The 20,411-nt window shown below is 41.9% G+C and overlaps 1 protein-coding gene across 1 annotated transcript in view; it reads right to left on the reverse strand.

The window, feature by feature from the left end:
- The window catches only part of LOC308286311 (protein NLRC3-like), a gene marked incomplete at its 5' end in the record, with an annotated part of 25,400 nt that continues 4,989 nt past the window's right edge, over nt 1-20,411 (reverse strand). Inside the window, 4 exons of the mRNA XM_080727311.1 lie at nt 1-592; nt 1,657-1,768; nt 3,923-4,102; nt 5,059-6,840. Of these exons, the coding sequence (XP_080583437.1) occupies nt 50-592; nt 1,657-1,768; nt 3,923-4,102; nt 5,059-6,840 (2,617 nt within the window). The 3' untranslated portion in view covers nt 1-49. The remainder of the gene's footprint in view (nt 593-1,656; nt 1,769-3,922; nt 4,103-5,058; nt 6,841-20,411) is intronic.

Genomic DNA, 20,411 nt, shown 5'->3' on the forward strand with positions numbered 1-20,411 from the left:
TTAAACCATGGATTTTGTGGCGACCTGATGTCACCCTCACATAGAGACTCTATCTCTGCTCACACAGACACACTGAGGAGGGGGAGCAGTAGGAGTAGAACAAGAACCCAGCATAAAGAGGTTCAGTGAATGTGTTGTGGAAGGTGTACAGGCGTGTCAGTGAGTCAGAGGACACTGTGTAGAAGGACAGAGTCCCAGTAGGACAGTCCACAAACACTGCTACTCTGTTGGAGCCCCCCCTAGAGGGACTGACAGGGAGTACAGTCTGCTCTGTATTGTGACTGACTCTGTAACTGTTACCAATAAAATCATTACAGTCCAGGCTCCAGGACATGTTATTGTGTCCAAGCCCACAGTCATCACCACCTCCTTTCCTGCTGATTCCTCTATAAGTCACTGCTATCTGAACCTCTCCACTGTACTCTACCTCCCAGTAACAGCGTCCAGTCAGACCCTCTGTACACAGAACTTGAGGATCTACATCAAACCTTTCAGGGTGTTCAGGATATGATTGATCCTGACCCCTCCTCCTTGTCACCTTCCTGTTGTTCTCAGACAGAGAGAGTTCTCTGTGTGCTGTGTTTGTGTCCAGAGTGAGACGCTGGAAATCTGATGAGAAAACAACACAGTAAACATTAAATACATCATTCACTGACTGACACACAACTCACACACACACACACACACACACACACACACACACACACACACACACACACACACACACACACACACACACACACACACACACACACACACACATGGTAAGGGTGCCAGCGTTACTCTATATAGAGTATTTTACGCAAGTATACTCGGGATCGGCACTTTAAATACTCGAGTATTTTTCACGAGTATACTCGGGATCAGCGTTAAATGAGTGTTAAGAACGAGGCCAAGAGCAAAGAAACCTGAATTCCCTGGAAGCTCTCCTGAAGAGTTTTCAGAACAGCATCTGGGGAGGAGCCAACCAAGCATACAACAGTGTATAAAATGTTAATGTGTGATATTGACACAGACACACAGATACTCACATCTGGTAATGAGTTGAGGATTAAGCCAATCTTCTCCTCCATGTTTCACTCTGTAGGAAGTAGAACAACAATGCATCAATGTCTCATTGTCTAACACAACGTCTCCACTAGCTGACACTACAGTGTTTCTCCTATCATTATCTAGCTGACACTACAGTGTTTCTCAACTATTTTTGGTATGCAACACGTAGACCAAGTCTAAGTCAGGCTTTATTTGGGATATAATAAGCTATATGAGCTTTTTTCTGTGGCATGTTATGTTTAATCAATTAATTAATAAGCTAAATAAACATTTACTGTAAGGGACATTAGGTGGGGAACACAGTGTTTATAAGCTATGAACCTTTTTTCTGTGGCAAATTTAATCAAACCTACAACATGTTTACCTCAGCGCTTGGAGTGGAAATCGCTGACAAAAAAACATTTTGCCGCTAAAAGGCGTTAACTGGTTATTATCACGTTAACTTTGACAGCCCTACTAAATACATTAATATGTACACATCTATGTGTGACTTTGTGTCAGAGTGAATACTCTGTTCAGAGACACATGAGGGAAACACTGCACATTCAGTGCACTAACATGGACACAGCTCAAGTCTACTCACTTGCAGTTCTCCAGGACTGGAACATTCACCATCATGTTGGAGCTCAGGTCCAGCTCTCTTAGGGAGGGATGAGAGCTTACAGCTGAGACCAGAAGTTCACAGCTTCTCTCTGACAAGTAGCAGTGAGCCAGTCTGAATGAAGAATGAAACACCAGATTGATTGATTGATAATCATATTTGAACTGGGGACCCCCACCCTGACAAGCACTTGGAACAATGCCTCACAGTGAGCTTGTAGATCGGCTATTTTCACAATGTTTGCCTCTTCCTTTGGTAATATTTGTCAATTTGGCCAATTTGTTTGCGTAAAAATGTCTTAAGTCATTAAATTGTACCTTAATAAATGTTCAGATAACCTGTATACCCTTATATGGTATGTTGCACATTAAACACATTTTCTGCCACAACCCGAGAATCCTGTGAAAACGCCGTTGGTCCTTCAGGCCCGAGGAACCCGAGAATGTAATATGTTTTAATTGATATAAAACAATAAGAAATCTGATGGCCAATCGGTCGCTCTATGTACTCCAGAGACAGTGTGACCGGTATGAATGACAGACCATATTACCATGGCAACCAGAGACCGGAAACCTCACTCAAATGAGACAGTTTTCTCACTGTGTAAAGTGTAAACAAACACTGTGTAATGTGTAAACAAAGCAGTGCTAACTAGAGAACAGAGTGTCTGTTTTGCAAGCAGATTTTTCATTTGGAAGCTGTGAGCACACGCATAGTCAGGCCCTAAGGCCTGTATTATTATTATTATGGGTATTCTGATTATTGATTAATAACGAGTTATTGAAGACTGCTGGCTGCCAACCACCTGTGATGTCCCTAACGTTGCGGGTGGGCGGCGAGGGAGGGTTTAGGGGCCCGCCGATCCCGGCCGCCACAGCAGACGGAGAGAACGGGGAGATGATGATGACGGTGACGTGATGACGGTGGAGCGGAGAGACGTCCCCGCCCCGCGGTGTCGCCATAAAAGCGCGTCCTACACGTCACCGCATCGAGTGCCTGCTGCTAGCGTAGCCTCCCCGCTGCTGCTGTCCACGTTGCCTTTTGTTTTGTGTTCTGGAGTTATTGTTTGGTTAACACCCTTCGGGAAGGTGATTTGGTTAAAGGGGAAGACCACCCATTTTCAATATTGAAATATGTCATTAATATACCTTAGAGGAGTTGTGTGGAAATAGAAAAAAAGTTCCCCCCCTTCTGTGTTGCCTAGAACTGGAAGATTGATTTTGGGGTTTGTATTGTAAAGTCCAGAGTGTGATGTCATCATTCTGGACTTTACAATGCAAACCCCAAAATCAATCCTCCAGTTGTAGGCAACACAGAAGAGGGGGAACTTTTTTTCTATTTCCACACAACTTCTTTAAGGTATATCAATGACATATTTCAAAATTGAAAATGGGTGGTCTTCCCCTTTAAGTTGTGTACTTTTCATTTCCTTTTCTGTAGCTTGTTATTATTTTGTTTACTTTGCTTTGTTTGGGTTAACTGGTGTTTGTTTGAGCCAATTGTTTGGAGTATTGTTGTGTCACGGCGACGCCGTCGGCCGCTCACCGTTTGAGCTTATTACTATTGACAGCATCCTCCTCTTCTACTCATATTATTGAAGTCTCGTAGTAATATATATCGATATTCTGATTCTAGATACAAGTGATAATGCCAACTATATGTGTATATATATTTGCTACTAGAGTATTTTTGATATTATATAAAGAGAAGAGTATTTTTGTACCACATTTAAACTATATATTGTAATAAATCTTTGTATTTTTGCAACTTGGTTGCCGTGTGAATAATATGTATTGACCTGGTCCCTAGACCGACTATTGTGGGTCGTTACACGCGTGATACATGGTCTGTGCACGATGGACACGATCAAGCCCACATTAAGGTAAACAACGCCTGTCAGTCAACTTTATAAGTCGTAATGATTTGATTTATGGCAGAGACTGTGTTAAACTAATCACCTCAGGACCCCCCACAATAATTTGGGGACCACCTTGGGGTCACACGTTGAAAATAAACGATCTACAAGCTTACAAACGCTGCGTCCTCTACGCGCTGTGAGCTTGTAGATTAGCTATTTTCGTTGTGCAATCCAATTGTATGACGAAGTAGCCTATACATTCAAAAGGATATTACACGTCTACTCTTGGCTTGGGTATATGATATCAAGCTTATTAATACATTCTCACCACAGCATTCATATTATATTCACATAATACAGTACAAAATAAAACTGAAATTATCAAAATAAATCAGGTAAATGTATCTTACCGTAGAATCTCCAGCCTACAGTGCAGACTCTTCAGTCCTTCACAGAGCAGCTCCACTAGTCCTGGTTCCAACTGCACGTTGTTTTTACTGAGGTCCAATTCTCTCAAATGGGAAGGATTAGAGCTGAGAGCTGAAACCACAACTTCAACCTCTGTCTGTCTGAGCCTACAGTCAACAAGTCTGTAAATGCAGATTAAATAAGAGATTATCAAAACACATTATACATGTGTTTTCCAAATAAAGCAGATCTACAAGCTGCCAAGGTGTTGCGATGCAAAGCATTGTAAGCTTATAGATCTGATGGCTTTGAACTTGTACTACAGAGTGCTTTCACCACAGTGAAGCTGGTTTAACGTTGGATATTCCGGTTGTCTTTTATGGCGTTAAACAGGGAACAATGTAAATGATGAACACATGAAGGCACATTGATTTGGTGGAATTCATCATCTGATGAAGCTGAGATGCACAAATCAAGGCTTTACACAGCCTGTCATGAATCAGACGTGGCTCTTTATTTAGAAGCAAACCTATAGTAAAGAATATAGCAGAAATGTAAAGAGCTGAGTGAAAGAGACCCACTAACCTATAGTAAAGAATATAGCAGAAATGTAAAGAGCTGAGTGAAAGAGACTCATTGAAAATAATAATGATCTGGTCCTTTATGAGCGGTGCTAATCACTCCTACATTTGGCTTTGTGTGTATGTCCGTCCAGACGGACGTTGTAATTAACTCATAAAAGGCACTGCTCACTTCACACTGGGTGTGATTTTTATTTTCAGTTCCACTACTGAATGTCATTGGGTTCAAACCACTGGTCTGGTGGGTTCAACCAGCAGGGATATATAAATGACATCACAGTATCTAATATAAATGATAAGACAGAATTCATTTCCCCAGCGGGTTCCTCGTGACTCACGTCACGACAACCACACTTGTAATTTCCTTCAATTTCATCTCTCTAGTTTTACCCTGCTTTATTGTGGACTTTGCACGTACACATAATACTCCCAGTCACTATTACAAAGACAGTATTATTGGAACTTTCGTGTCCATGTTAGTTTCTAATTATAGTGTTATTATTATAACTGTAATGGCAGATTGACTTTAGGATGTTTCTATTCACATGAATACTAACCGAGCCTTTCTGCAGTTCCTCACAGCTGGGACCAGTCTCCGTCGCCCCTCCAAGTCTGTGTTGTATTTGTTCAGGTCCAACTCATCCAGAACATCCTCTGACATCAGCAGCATGGCGGCCAGAGCTGAACACTGGGATGGAGACAGTTCTGTCTGTGATCTGTCCCCTGACTCCAGGTACTGTTGGATCTCCTGAAGTACTGAGTGGTCGTTCATCTCCATCAAACAGTGGAAGATGTTGATCATTCTCTCAGGAGAGATGAGATATTGAGTGGTCATCTTCTTCAGGTTGTTGATGACTCTCTGGATGGTCTCTGGACTGAGCGCTGTCTGACTCAGTAGACCTCCTAACAGACTCTGGTTGGACTCCAGTAAGAGGCCATGAAGGAAGCGGACAAAGAGGTCCAGGTGGCCATTTTGACTCTCCTCGGATTTTACCATGACTCTGTACAGGAAGATTTCCAGAGTCATTTCCTCTTCTTTTTCGTTTTCTTCTCCTCCTCCCATCCTCCTCCTCCGTAGCATCTTCTCACCTTTGTCTTCTTCTCCCAGGAATGTCTCCAGTACCTTCATGTTCTTCTGTGTGAAACAGTGGAACAGGTAGACTGCAGCCATAAACTCCTGGATGCTCAGATGAACAAAGCTGTAGACCTTTCTCTCAGAATGAACAGTCTCTTCTTTGAAGATCTCTGTGCACACTCCTGAGTACAGCGAGGCTTCTTTCACATCAAGGCCACACTCTTCCAGGTCTTCTTGGTAGAACATGACACTGCCTTTCTCCAGATGTTCAAATGCCAGCCTGCCCAGCTTCAGAAGAACCTCCCTGTCCTTCTCCATGAGCTGCTGTTGATTCACATCATGACGGTCATCATACTTCTTCCACTTCCTCTTTGTCTGGACCGACAGGAAGTGGCTGTACATCTGAGTCTGGGTCGTGGGCAGCTGTTCTGTCTCGTCTGTCTTCAACATGTCCTCCAGAACGGTAGCGGTGATGGAACAGAAGACTGGGATGTGACACATGATGTGGAGGCTCCTTGATGTCTTCATGTGTGAGATGATTTTGCTGGCCAGCTTCTCATCATCACTGAATCTCTTCCTGAAGAACTCCTCCTTCTGGGGGTCTGTGAACCCTCGTACTTCTGTCTCCATGTCAACACAATCAGGAGGAATCTGATTGGCTGCTGCAGGTCTGGTGGTTATCCAGAGGAGGGCTGAGGGGAGCAGATTCCCCTCGATGAGGTTTGTCAACAGCAAGTCCACTGATGATGTCACTGTGACATCAGAAACAATGTCATTCTCTTGGAAGACATGAGAACCAATGCGAATGTTCTCGAATTTCAGCGGAAACCTGCTTTCATCCAGACCATCAAAGATGAAGCCAACCTTCCAGACAGCGAGCTGCTCTGCTGTGACCTTCTTTAATTCTGGGTGGAAACGATGGATCAGTGAGAGAAGACTGTGCTGCTCATCTCTGACCAGGTTCAGCTCCCGGAATGAGAAGGGAACCAGGAGAATGACATCTTGATTTTCCAAACCCCTTGCCCAGTCCAGAGTGAACTTACGCACAGAGAAGGTTTTTCCAATGCCAGCGATGCCCTTGGTCAGAACTCTTCTGATGGGTTTGTCTCTGCCAAGGAGGAGGGGCTTAAAGATGTCACAGCATTTGATTAGTTGGTCATGGAGGGTCTTCTTCTTGGAGGTTTTCTCAAGCTGCCAGACCTCATGTTGGGTATTAACCCCTTCACTCTCTCCCGCTGAGATGTAGAGCTCTGTGTAGATGCTGCTGAGGGAGGGCACTTCAGTGACGTATGTCACACGATCAAGACGGTTCAAACCGACCTTATAAACCTTTAGAACCTCCTGTGGACTGACACCTGCTATGAGAAGACAATGAAGACATTTTAAACATTCAGTTGAATTTATAACTTTACATCTGCACAGCAGTGTATGCAAAGTAATAATTTAACCACTTACACCCCAGCTTCCGTATTCTGGGGAAAACCTTGACAAAAAATAACAAATCTACAAGCTTACAACTGATCTGTAAGCTTGTAGATCTGGTATTTTCAACGAAGGTATTTCATGTTGAGTGAAAACAGAAAATCCACTAGTATAGAGCCCTGAGGGTCTCCACTAAACAATACAAGGGGTTTAAGAGCAGTGATGTTACTAGGTTTTCAATGTAATGGGTCCCGGGACCCACAGGTGGTCATTCAAATGGGTCCCAGAAAAGTTTTATGAGTCCTCAATACAATGTTTTCGAGCGCTGTGAGCTTGTAGATCGGCTATTTTCAAAATGTTTGCCTATTTCTTATATTTATTTTACAATTTGGCTAATGTTTGAACTTAGAACTACTAAAACTACTAAAACATGTGCCCCTAATGAATTCGGGCGCGCAAAATGGCGTCGGACATCGGTGGAATCAAAACATTGACGTTTCTATCGCCTGTTTAAGACTTTCTACGTGGATTTTATTTGTGTTAACGTAGGGTAAAGTAGTATGCTTTCACCCATGAACAATGGTGGTGTCTGTGGAATTTTAAAATGTTTTTCTTTTACCGCGACCCGGTAAATTATTTTAACATGGACTCCAATGGAGGCGCATCCCCGGGACCCCAGGACCATGACATGAATGAGTCCCTGGGTGACTTGAATGAGTTTTTGATACGGGATGCGCACGTAATGACATCACTGTAAGAGGTTAATAAAACTAAGAAAAACAGGCAAAAGAAACAACGTTGGATCACTGGTTGATACATGTTTAGCATCATTATTTAAACATGGATACTGATGACACATTGTGGACATTTAGTCTGACAATGTCTTCTGTCATTTCAAACATTTCAGTTATTAACTGTGTTAATTAACAGTTTTACTGCCAGCCCATTTCAGTGTTTTTTTACGACCACAAGAAAACGCTGTTTACACATCTATCCGTTCTGTCCATTCTTTTCAGTACCCTGGGTGACGCTAAATTCCACCATAGATACACTCATACAACCATGCTAACAAAATAATGTATTTTGAGTTGTTTTATAACAAAAATAGCCTATTCTCGTCAACCTTCGTCTGTGGGTTGGTTGCCTAATTAATAATTCTCGTCGATATACCTCTGTGGCTTTGAAAGAGTTATTGTACATTGTGTCTGGTCGTACTTTGTCCACTGCTGGTGTGACTGGGTGTCTTCAGTCCAGGTGTGGTTCTGGATCTCTGCTCTGTCACAACACGACCCCTCCTCTTCCTCTCTCTGTGGAGAAGACAACTGATTATGAATAAGTAAAATGACTTAAATAATATCAATTATGTATCAATATCACTCCAAGCCAAGGCCTGGAACAACATACGGTAATAGAAGTATGCACACAGAAATGACAGCACTTTAGACCAGTCACTCTTCACAGACACACAGCTGGGTGTTGGAGACTCTGCTCTGTGACTTCTGGAATCATACAAATGTTTATACATTTATCATGTGAATAAAATTCATTTCATTTGTAGCTAGTATGAGAGAGTAGATCTGTTTTGGGCTCTTAAATGTTCAAACAACAGAAAAAACTACACAAATAGCAATAGAAACAGTGAAAGAAAAGAAGAAAAAGCAGTTTGTAATACGGACGGACGGACGGACGGACGGACGGACGGACGGACGGACGGACGGACGGACGGACGGACGGACGGACGGACGGACGGACGGACGGACAGACAGACAGACAGACAGACAGACAGACAGACAGACAGACAGACAGACAGACAGACAGACAGACATTTATTCCAAAGTTGGTTGCATAGATAAATATTAGTCCTTATCTTGCTGTATACATTTAGATATTCAGTAGTTTGATACATAGATCATGTGGTTCTTAAAGTGGGGTTTGGGGTCCCCCAGGGGTCCTTGGGGGGGTTCCAGGGGGTCACCAGCAAAAGTGTTTCATATAAAGTCAGGATCAGTTGAACCACTTTAAACCTATTTGATAATAGCAAATACACAAGCTCACATGTTGCAATGCCAACCATTATGAGCTTGTAGATTTGCTTGAAATTTTTTTTTTCTTTTGACGTTTTTGAAACATTTTAACAACACAAATCTTTTATGGAGGTCATAAATATTTTCAGATAGTGGTCTGCGGACAAAAGCATTCATTTGGGGGTCCCTGAAATGAACATAATTGAGAACCACTGACAGAGATTTCATAGTTTGTTACATAGATAAATACACACAGATATTATCATTGGTTGCATAATAATGTATATTCCAGATAGACAGAATCAGAATCACAAACTGAACACCAAGTTAATAGTAACTAATGCATATGAACATAATGCTGTTTTATAGTCATTATTTATTTTGCACATGTAACTTAGCATGAGATAGCTTTGTCATGTTCTAGTGTTCTATATTGTATAGGAGGATTGACATACTGTGTGTGTGGAGGTCCAGGTTCACTGAAGTCTGGAGGATTTCCTTTAGACATGTCACTCTTCACAGACACACAGCTGGGTGTTGGAGACTCTGCTCTGTGACTTCTGGAATCATACACATGTTTATACATTTATCATGTGGATGACAATCATTTCATTTGTAGCTAGTATGAGAGAGTAGATCTGTTTTGGGCTCTTCAGTGTTCAAACAACAGAAAAAATAAAATTCAAAAATAGCAATAGAAACAGTAAAAGAAAGAATAGAAGAAAAAGCAGTTTGTAATATAGAAAGACAGACAGACAGACAGACAGACAGACAGACAGACAGACAGATATTCCAAAGTTGGTTGCATAGATAGTAGGGGTGTGTATCCATCCCCTACAAGGCGATTCGATACGTATCCGATACATGGGCTAACGATTCGATTCGGAAACGATACGGCTTACATACAGAACGATTCGATACGATTCGATTTGGTGCAATTTCGATACGATTTCGATTTTGTGGAATTTGATTCGATTCGATCCGATTCGATTCGATTCGATGCGATACGGTGTGATCTGATACTTACTTACGTTTAATGAAACATACATTTTCCATTTTTAATTAAGAAACTTGATCTATAAAGTAGCATGGCTGACCTTCAAATAATGGATATCTCATAAAAGACCAAGGAATAACAGAAAATTGTAAAGAAAGATGGATGACAAATCATTTTAGTATCATGTCATTGTTGTGTTCATTCTAAATAGACACAGACATGTAGATACAAAAAATAATTAATGTAAACTACAAAGCCTACTGACATGGTTTGAAAATCTGTCTCACACACCCATTTCTAAGAGCTTCACTTTAGCAGTTACAGTTGGTCAGGTGGAGAAATATAAAACAAACACAAAAGGCCTGGCCCTTCAGGCTTCAGTACAGTGCAATAATTGTACTTTGCAAAGCTGCTATAATAACACTGAAAAACTAAAATACATCCTCACCAATGCCACAGATCAGATCAATCCTCAGCAATGCCACAGATCAGATCACCAAATAAAACTAGTAAAAGAGCCTGCTGTTATTCAGTCAATAAGATCATTTCGAAGAGATCCACTTTACAACAGTAACAACAGCAGTATAAAGTAAGTGCAACATTTGAAGTCTGGCACACATCATGTCTACTTGTTATCGTATGGCTCTACTGCAGTAGTTCTAAAAAAAATCAAAAATCAATGTCAAGGACCCCCAGTTTGACATATGGATCAGGCTCTTGTCTTAAGTTTAAATGGAACCAAATGGACCCATTAGGGTCCATTTGGTTCCATTTGTACACTCCATTGAGTTACACATACCCAAGGGTTCATTAGGGTCCATTTGGTTCCATTTGTACACTCCCCTGCTGAGTTACACATACCCAAGGGTCCATTTGGTTCCTATCATTTTGCCGAGGACCCCCTAGAACTCCCTCAAGGACCCTTGGGGGTCCCCGGACCCCACTTTGAAAACCAATACTCTATAGTCGCCCTTTGCAATAAATAATACAGTATCTGGCTTAAAGTCCTGTTCGCAATTTGGTGTTAGGGGAGTTTCTCACCTGAACTGAGTCAGTGGGTCCCTAGACATGAAAAATCACCGAGGTGCTCGTCCGCCATAGTGCCAGGAATGGCGCAATGGCCAAATCAAATATGGCTGCCATCGGCTATGATGAAAATCCAACTTTTCTGTTTCTGGGTGTATATGCACATGTAATACCTCTATTTGGACTAATTGTGGTGTGGGGAATTCATTTCTGATATTGTTTTGACCATTTTGGGCGATTTGGACCTCAAAAGGTCATGGTCAAGGTAATTTTGTTATTCAGAAGACCGCGGGCCATAACTTGGCCATTGTTAGGAGTAAAAACAGGTGCAGTAGGTCTAAATCAACTAATGCTGACATGTATAATTCATTTCTGACATTGTTTTGACCATTAAGGATAATCTTGTCTTTGAAATATCAATGTCAATGCCATTTGCTAAAAACGATTTTGTTCATTACTTGCACTTTTATAGTATTTTTTGTAAGTTTGTTACTATTTTATAGTAAGTTTGTTTTGTTTATAACAAAAGACATACTAGTGGGAAATACAACAAGTAAACATCCACATTTAACTTTAAAGGGGGGTTTTAAATGGGTGTTTAAATGAGCAAATAAGACTATTTACGAATAAAGGTGACAAATAAAATCACACAACAAAAGCACACACAAAATTAAATAACAATTTCCCTCAAAGTGCACCATATTGGGATTGTGTGCATCCAAGTTAGTATGATGTGTTTTTACAGGATGTATTCAGCAAGGCAGCCATATCCGAAGTCGAAGTGTTCCTTGCATCCGTCCATGTTCCATTGGTTCTAGTCTTTCCTCAGGTTCCTTGGCTGTTGCAAGCAGGTGGCAAGACATGCACTAGAAAGGTGCCTTGTTGGTCTCAGGCAGCAGTTGTACTTCTCTGCTACCAATGCTGTCTTGTTCTGTCAAGGTCTTTGCCTCTCCAAAGTTTGTTAGATATTGTATTCGGTCAGAAGCCATAGCTGCATGCTTAGTCCCCACCTCCAGTTTCCAAGGCATATGTCCCCTGATCACTGTCTTGGCTAGTGGTGCTCCAAGATGAGAGACTGCTTGATGCTGTAGAAGCATGTGCCGCTGCACACCTAGTGCCATACTGCTACCAGATCTACTTAATCCCCAGTGCTTGGAAGTATCACTACGACAACTCTCTGGGGTCCACTCATAATCCTGGCGACCCATTATTCCCTCCATTAGGTTAGGGTTATGGGTAGGTTTAGTTATAATAGGGCCAGTTGACTCCCCATGTACCAGCAGCTTGGTGACAGCCTCCTCAATCTAGTTCAATCTTTGGGATCTCTTCACCTCCAGCCCCTTTTGCAGGGAGCCACTCATCATCATCAGAGATAACAGAGTCGATAGACGCACCCATCCCTCATCAACTTTACAAATTCTGGGTGTCTGAGGAGAACAAACAGCTCTCCAGCTGTGTTTTTTTTTAAAGATTTGTTTTTGGGCTTTTTATGCCTTTATTCGATAGGACAGTAGACTGACAGAGCTCTCCAGCTGTGTGTTCGGAATATGGTGTCCATTCAAGCTTGTGGCGATGTAGGTAGAACGGCTGCCTTGGAATCTGAAGGTTCCAGGGTCGATTTATTTCTCCTCCTGCTTATTTGTCAAAGTGTCCTTAAGCAAGACACTGAACCCCTAACTGCTCCCGATGAGCACCTTGCATGGTTTCTTGGTGTGAATGTATGTGTGAATGTGTGTGTTAATGGGTGAATGTGAAATACATTGTACAGCGCTTTGGAGAAGAGCGCTATATACTGTAAATGCAGTCCATTTACCATTATCAGCTCTGTTGTCTCTGTTGATGATGTCGCTAGTGGAGAAGAGATCCCAGACATCTTGAATAGGATTGAGGAGGCTGACACCTGGTGCATGTACAGCCTCCATTATAACTAAGCCTATCCCTAACCTTCAATAACCTAATGGTCAGAATAATGGGATGTCGGAACTATGAGCGGACCCCAGAGAGTTGTTGTCTCTTTCACATTACTGCTATACTACACCCCATATTTCCAAGCACTGGGGATGAAGGAGACCTGGCAGCAGTATGGCACTGGTGAGACTCACTTTCACTGCATCAAGCAGTCTCATCTTGGAGCACCACTAGCCAAGACAGTGATCAAGGCACATATGCCTTGGAGACAGGAGATGACTGCATGGGCCAGGTGAGGATTAAACATGTAGTTATGGCTTCTGACCGAGTACAATATCTAACAAACTTTGGAGAGGCAAAGACCTTGACAGAACAAGACACAGTATTGGTAGCAGAGAAGTACAACTGCTGAGACCAACAAGGCACCTTTCTAGCGCATTTCTTGCCACCTGCTTGAACAGCCAAGGAACCTGAGGAAAGACTAGAACCAATGGAACATGGAACAGGGCATGACATAAAGGCTTGTCCTGTTGTCCGGGACAAGGGCCCATAATATGGAGTGGAGGGAGCAAGGGGGGTCATTAGCCGTCCTTTTGTTATTATTTAAATGTATGAAATTTTTATCCGGACAAGTGACTTTTGTCTCCGGACAAGTGAATGGGAAATATACTTGTCCAAAGGACAACTGCCTCAAAAAGTCAATGTCAAGCTCTGATGGATGGAAGGAGCACTTTGACTTTAGTACACTCCTGCCATGTCTGAAGCAAGACACTCGACACTGATGGAGTTCTGTGCATCATATTTTGCCATGGAACAATGCCAAATCCATCCTGTAAAAACACCTCATACTAACTTGCATGCACACAATCCCAATATGGTGCACTTTGAGGGAAATTGTTATTTAATTTTGTGTGTGATTTTGTTGTGTAATTTTATTTGTCACTTTTATTCGTAAATAGTTTTATTTGCTCATTTAAACACCCATTTTAAACCCCAATTTAAAGTTAAATGTGGATGCTTACTTGTTGTATTTCTCACTAGTATGTCTTTTGTTATAAACAAAACAAACTTACTATAAAATAGTAACAAACTTACACAAAATACTATAAAAGTGCAAGTAATGAACAAAATCGTTTTTGAAAAATGGCATTGACATTGATATTTCAAAGACAAGATTATCCTTAATGGTCAAAACAATGTCAGAAATGAATTATACATGTCAGCATTAGTTGATTTAGACCTACTGCACCTGTTTTTACTCCTAACAATGGCCAAGTTATGGCCCACGGTCTTCAGAATAGCAAAATGACCTTGACCATGACTTTTTGAGGTCCAAATCACCCAAAATGGTCAAAACAATATCAGAAATGAATTCCCCACACCACAATTAGTCCAAATAGAGGTATTACATGTGCATATACACCCAGAAACAGAAAAGTTGGATTTTCATCATAGCCGATGGCAGCCATATTTGATTTGGCCATTTGCGCCATTCCTGGCACTATGGCGGACGAGCACCTCTGTGATTTTTCATGTCTAGGGACCCACTGACTCAGTTCAGGTGAGAAACTCCCCTAACACCAAATTGCGAACAGGACTTTAAGCCAGATACTGTATTAAAAAGCTGATGCTGTGATTATTACCTTTGCTGTCGACAAGCGCGGGGACTTCTGATGGTTCTACTGGGAAAAGTGTTATCCAATCCATTACTGTCGCATTCTTATAAAATCCAAACTTGCGTTTCTCCACTGGAATAACCCATAGTGAATAGTGATGGAACTAGTCTACCACGTTGTTGGTTTGTTTACAAGTCGCTGTGTGTCGCACATGCGAGCGTCATACACGCACCAGTGTGCTATGTCGGAAGTAGCAGATCTATAAGTTTACAACCCATCCACATACAACACCCTGTGGGCTTGTAGATCTGCGGCTTCCCGCAGGACAGTGACTGCAGTACGCGGAAACCCAGCTCTAGCGGAGGACAGAGCAGCAGGCAGCTTTTTCTTTTTTTTCTTTCCATTGCACTGCAGCACTGACTGCTAGCAGCGCTCACTTTTGAAGTAATGATTTGTAACAGTAAACGATGAGTAAGTAAGTTCAGAATTTCACAGCAGGTTAATTATTTAATGCTAAAATCCGATTAATCCGATTAATAACTTTAGGACCGATACATCGACCGATACGGCCGCGATTTGGACCGATCCGGGTAAACGCGCATCGATGCGGCCGTATCGCTAGTGTTGAAACCGATAATCGATTCATATCGATTTTTTCCCCCACCCTTAATAGATAGATATTAGTCCTTATCTTTCTGTATACATTTAGATATTCAACAGTTTGAAAAATGTGATTTTTTTTTTTTAAACATTTTAACGACACAAATCTTGTATGGAGGTCTATTATGCTGTGCGGTCACGATGTCCCCTTCTCTGTTTCACCCGCATTTGATTAAAGTTATATCGAGTGACGTTTTTAACATTGCAAACACTGCAAATAGTTTCACTGTGTGGGTTTAGTTCCATATCCCCTCCGTCAGTCCGTGTGTCTGTCTGTCTCTGAGTGCAGTGAGAATAACACTGCAGGGGGAGGGGCCATGGAACCAAGCGTAGATCTTCAAGCAAATGCCCCGTAGAGCCGTGACACATTGTTAGCTTGTAGATCTGTTCTTTTTGGCAAATGACACCGCTGTACTATAGAAGTATAAAACAAGCTATTAGAGCTGTGATTCATAGAATGTGCACACGCTGTATCCAGAGTAGAGACCTGCAGTGGGAGCCATATGTTGTATCCAGAGTAGAGACCTGCAGTGGGAGCCATATGTTGCGGTGCGGGTGGTATTTTAATCCCTGCGGGCGGGAGCAGGCGGTTACAATAAAGCCAGCGGACCCCGCAAAATCCTGCACTCTCCCGCAATAAGCTATTATATATATTATCTATACTTTAGCAAGATGTTAATCTGTAGAGAACGTAATTTCCCCTGCTGAGCCTGAGGACAATTCGCACACGCAGCAAGCACCTAACAGTACGTGGAGTGGAGTTTCTATTTCTCTCTCGCTCTCTCTCCCCCCCTCCCTCTCTCTCTCTCTCTCGCTCTCCCTCTCTCGCTTTCTCTCGTTTGTTCTCACGCTACCCGGCGCGCAGATTGTTGCGGTGGCATTGTCATTCACTATTTAAATAACTATTTATTAGAATATAGATAGGCCTATGTCCCATCGCAGCATAAACACTTTCCCTCTGTTAGCAACCCCTCACATAATTATTCTCGTCCTCTCTCACGCACACTAGTCCTGTTTGGTAATGGTTTTGGATCTCAATGGATAAGATAGGCTAAACGTCAACGTGCCTTCTATACTTAAGCAAGATGTAAACATGTAGAGAACGTAATTCACCCTCTTGAGGACAACGCACGCACCTACAGTACGTGGTCTCTCTTTCCCTCTGTCTCTTTCTCTCACTGTGCAACCCCTCACAAATGCTCCTCTCATCGCGCACACTTATTCTGTTTGGTAATGGTTTTGGATCTCAATGTGCCTTCTTGGGAGGGAGGCTGTTGGACGTGCAATCACGCATAATTTGTGTGTTGCGGGCGGGAGCGGGCGGACAGGAATTGTCTGCGGTGCCGTGCGGGCGGTCAAAAATGAAATCATTGCGGCGGCAGGCGGGAGTGGTCAGAAATCAAGCAGGAGGTAATGGGATTGAAAAATCAGTCCCGTGCAGATCTCTAATCCAGATCATTGTCTGTATCTCAATCTATACGATCTCTCTGAAAAGAGTTACTCAAGTGTCAGTCGACATTTCTATACCAACTAATCTCCATGGCTTTTCTTGCCCAAAACTTTATTAGTAACGTGTAGCTTTTGTTGGAAGCTACACTACAGAAAAAGATATTTGGTTCAAAAGGAGCTGCGCTACCGTGACGCTACTGAGAAATGTAGTTAAGCTATGAAGCGTCGCTACTTGTAGCTCGCTACTGCCCATCATAGTGTGGGGATTTAAGGGGAGCAAATGCTAATTTCGTGCAAATTTGTCTTAAAGCGCAAAATTTTGCACAGATGTAGCCCAGGGCTTGCTCTAATGATTTAGCTAGGGCACCCGAGTCGGCGACCTTCGGGGTCGCCACAGCTCCAGAAAACACCCACAAAACAGGTGCCCTAGCTAAATCGTTAGAGAATGCCCTGAGCTACATCTGTGCAAAATCTTGCACTTTTAGACTGATTAGCACGAGAAAAAAAACCCTAAGGCCTCCGACTAACATGAATGCTCACCCGTAAATGCATCATCTGAGGCCATTTCTAGCCAAAGGAATGTTTTTTGTGCAAAACAAATGCCTGCAATGGATTCAGCATCATAACAAACCCCTAGTTAGACCCCTCAGATCCTACTTAAATACCCAGAAAGAAAAAAAGAATGTCTGGGTATTTTCCTTCTGTATAGAAAGTCAATGGGAGGCCAACTTGATTTGGCCGCTGTGGCGACCCCGAAGGTCGTCGGCTCGGGCGCCCTAGCTAAATCATTAGAGCAAGCCCTGGGCTATATCTGTGCAAAATGTTGCGCTCTAAGACAAATTTGCACGAAATTAGCATTTGCTCCCCTTAAATCCCCACACTATCACTGTTTACAGTATTGTATAGGAGGATTGACATACTGTGTGTGTGGAGGTCCAGGTTCACTGAAGTGTGGAGGATTTCCTTTAGACATGTCACTCTTCACAGACACACAGCTGGGTGTTGGAGACTCTGCTCTGTGACTTCTGGAATCATACAAATATTTATACATTTATCATGTGAATGAAAAGCTCATTTTATTCCTAAGTAGTATGAGAGAGTAAAATTCTCTTAAAGGTTTTGTCTTTTCAATGTTGAAACAACAGGAAAAACTACAAAAAATAGCAATAGAAACTGATAAAAAGAGGTCCTTAGCTTGTTGTACATGTATTTATTTTATAGTTTGATACATCAGTTGAACCACTTTAAACCTAAGTACATCGGTTATTTGATAATCGCAGATAAACAAGCTCACACCATGTTGCTATGCATACCATTGTGAGCTTGTAGATCTGCTTTAGTGGTGACATTTTGGTGTAGTGTGTGTACTGTATGAAAAGGCTTAGTGCAGATGTGATGAAATGTTTACAATAAAGGATGCTGATAGTTAATGTCTTGTGTTTGCATTTACTCAGTTACTGTCCACCAGTGCACTCTTTTGTCCACAGCTAACTAATGACAGTGAAGAGGCAATTTAAGGACCTTTTAGATATTTTTAATACCTAAAAGAATATAAATAAAAGACCAAAACTGCATAAAAAGTAAAAAAACTGGTCAAACGTTGGCCAAATTGACAATATAGTAAAAGAGGCACAAATTGTGAAAATGGCAGATCTACAAGCTCGAAACGCCTTGTGTAATGTAATGCCTCAACTCCTAATTCCAATTGCTTGTCAGGGTGGGGTCTCCAGTTCAAATAGGATTTTTTGGGGGGGTCACAGCCTGAAAAGGTAGGCTACACATTTAATTTAAAAAGTAAATGAAAGGATGACACAAAAAGCCAGACATGAGGGCTTGTTTACAGTTTTATAATAATCAATCGAACTGATCATTTTTTGCCTGCCTATTTGTTTGGTGGAAAGTTGTATTTGATCATACAGTTGATAAAAAAAAATAAAAAAATAGCTTTGTTGTAGTAAGCTACTTTTGCCGTGTAGCTTGTAGCTTGCTTTGCTACATTTTCTGTGGGTAGCTTCGTTGTAGCTTAAGCTATATTTCATCAAGAGTAGCTTGTAGCTTAGCTTACTACATTTTCCAAGTAGCTTGCCCATCACTGCCTAACAGTACGTGGAGTGGAGTTTCTCTTTCTCTCTCGCTCTCTCTCCCCCTCGCTCTCTCTCTCTCTCTCTCTCTCTCTCCCTCTCTCTCTTTCTCTCGTTTGTTCTCACGCTACCCGGCGCGCAGATTGTTGCGGTGGCATTGTCATTCACTATTTAAATAACAACTATTTATTAGAATATAGGTCTATGTGGCTATGTCCCATCGCAATATAAACACTTTCCCTCTGTTAATCTCCATGGCTTTTCTCCAGGGATTTTTTCTTGCCCAAAACTTTATTAGTAACGTGTAGCTTTTGTCGGACGCTACGTCACTACTGGGGCCTAAAAATAGCTACGCTACAGAAAAAAGATATTTGGTTCAAAAGGAGCTGCGCTACCGTGACGCTACTGAGAAATGTAGTTAAGCTATGTAGCGTCGCTACTTGTAGCTCGCTACTGCCCATCACTGGTTATACAGTATTGTATAGGAGGATTGACATACTGTGTGTGTGGAGGTCCAGGTTCACTGAAGTCTGGAGGATGTCCTTTAGACATGTCACTCTTCACAGACACACAGCTGGGTGTTGGAGACTCTGCTCTGTGACTTCTGGAATCATACACATGTTTATACATTTATCATGTGAATGAAAATCATTTCATTTGTAGCTAGTATGAGAGTGTAGATCTGTTTTGGGCTCTTCGGTGTTCAAACAACAGAAACAACTACTCAAATAGCAATAGAAACAGTAAAAGAAAAGAAGAAAAAGCAGTTTATAATATAGACAGACAGACAGACAGACAGACAGACAGACAGACAGACAGGCATTTATTCCAAAGTTGGTTGCATAGATAAATATTAGTCCTTAGCTTGCTGTATACATTTAGATATTCAACAGTTTGATACATAGATCATGTGGTTCTTAACTCATTTAAAGCCTCTGACTTTAACGGATTATAAAGTCCAGAGCGCCACCTTCAGGCTCCCATTCACTCCCGTTATCTTATTTTGAAGGCCAGAAGTCCACAACGTAAACACTTCCGGTCTGACGTCATCGCGTCCTGCGCCGGAAGCGATCGTGTTTACGTTGTGTAATGGTGGATCGTATCGGAGCATTTCACCATGTGTTATATAAACTTGCATCTGCCTCCATCTTCGCTTCTAAAGTGTAGTTTTGAGATAATGGACATTAAAGATGAGATCCCCCGTCCACCTCAATGTTATGGGATTACTATTTTGTGCCCGTGGAGCCGTGATGATGATAAATCAGCGACGATTTTCGGCTCGGGGCCTTCCGCCATCTTACCAGGTACTGTAATCGCCGTTACAGTAATCTATTACTTTTCACGAGTATACTCGTGAATGGCACCATGTAATCCTTGAGTATTTTTCACGAGTATTCTCGGGATTGGCGCAAAATGAGTTAAAGTGGGGTTTGGGGTCCCCCAGGGGTCCTTGAGGGGGTTCCAGGGGGTCCTGGGTAAAAGTGTTTCAACTGATCCTGACTATATTATAGTCAGGATCAGTTGAACCACTTTAAACCTATTTGATAATAGCAAATACACAAGCTCACATGTTGCAATGCCAACCATTATGAGCTTGTAGATTTGCTTGAAAAAAATTGTTTTTTTTAACGTTTTTGAAACATTTTAACAAC

Source organism: Nannobrachium achirus, assembly GCF_963921795.1.
Source record: "Nannobrachium achirus genome assembly, chromosome: 6".
Classification (NCBI taxonomy): domain Eukaryota; kingdom Metazoa; phylum Chordata; class Actinopteri; order Myctophiformes; family Myctophidae; genus Nannobrachium; species Nannobrachium achirus.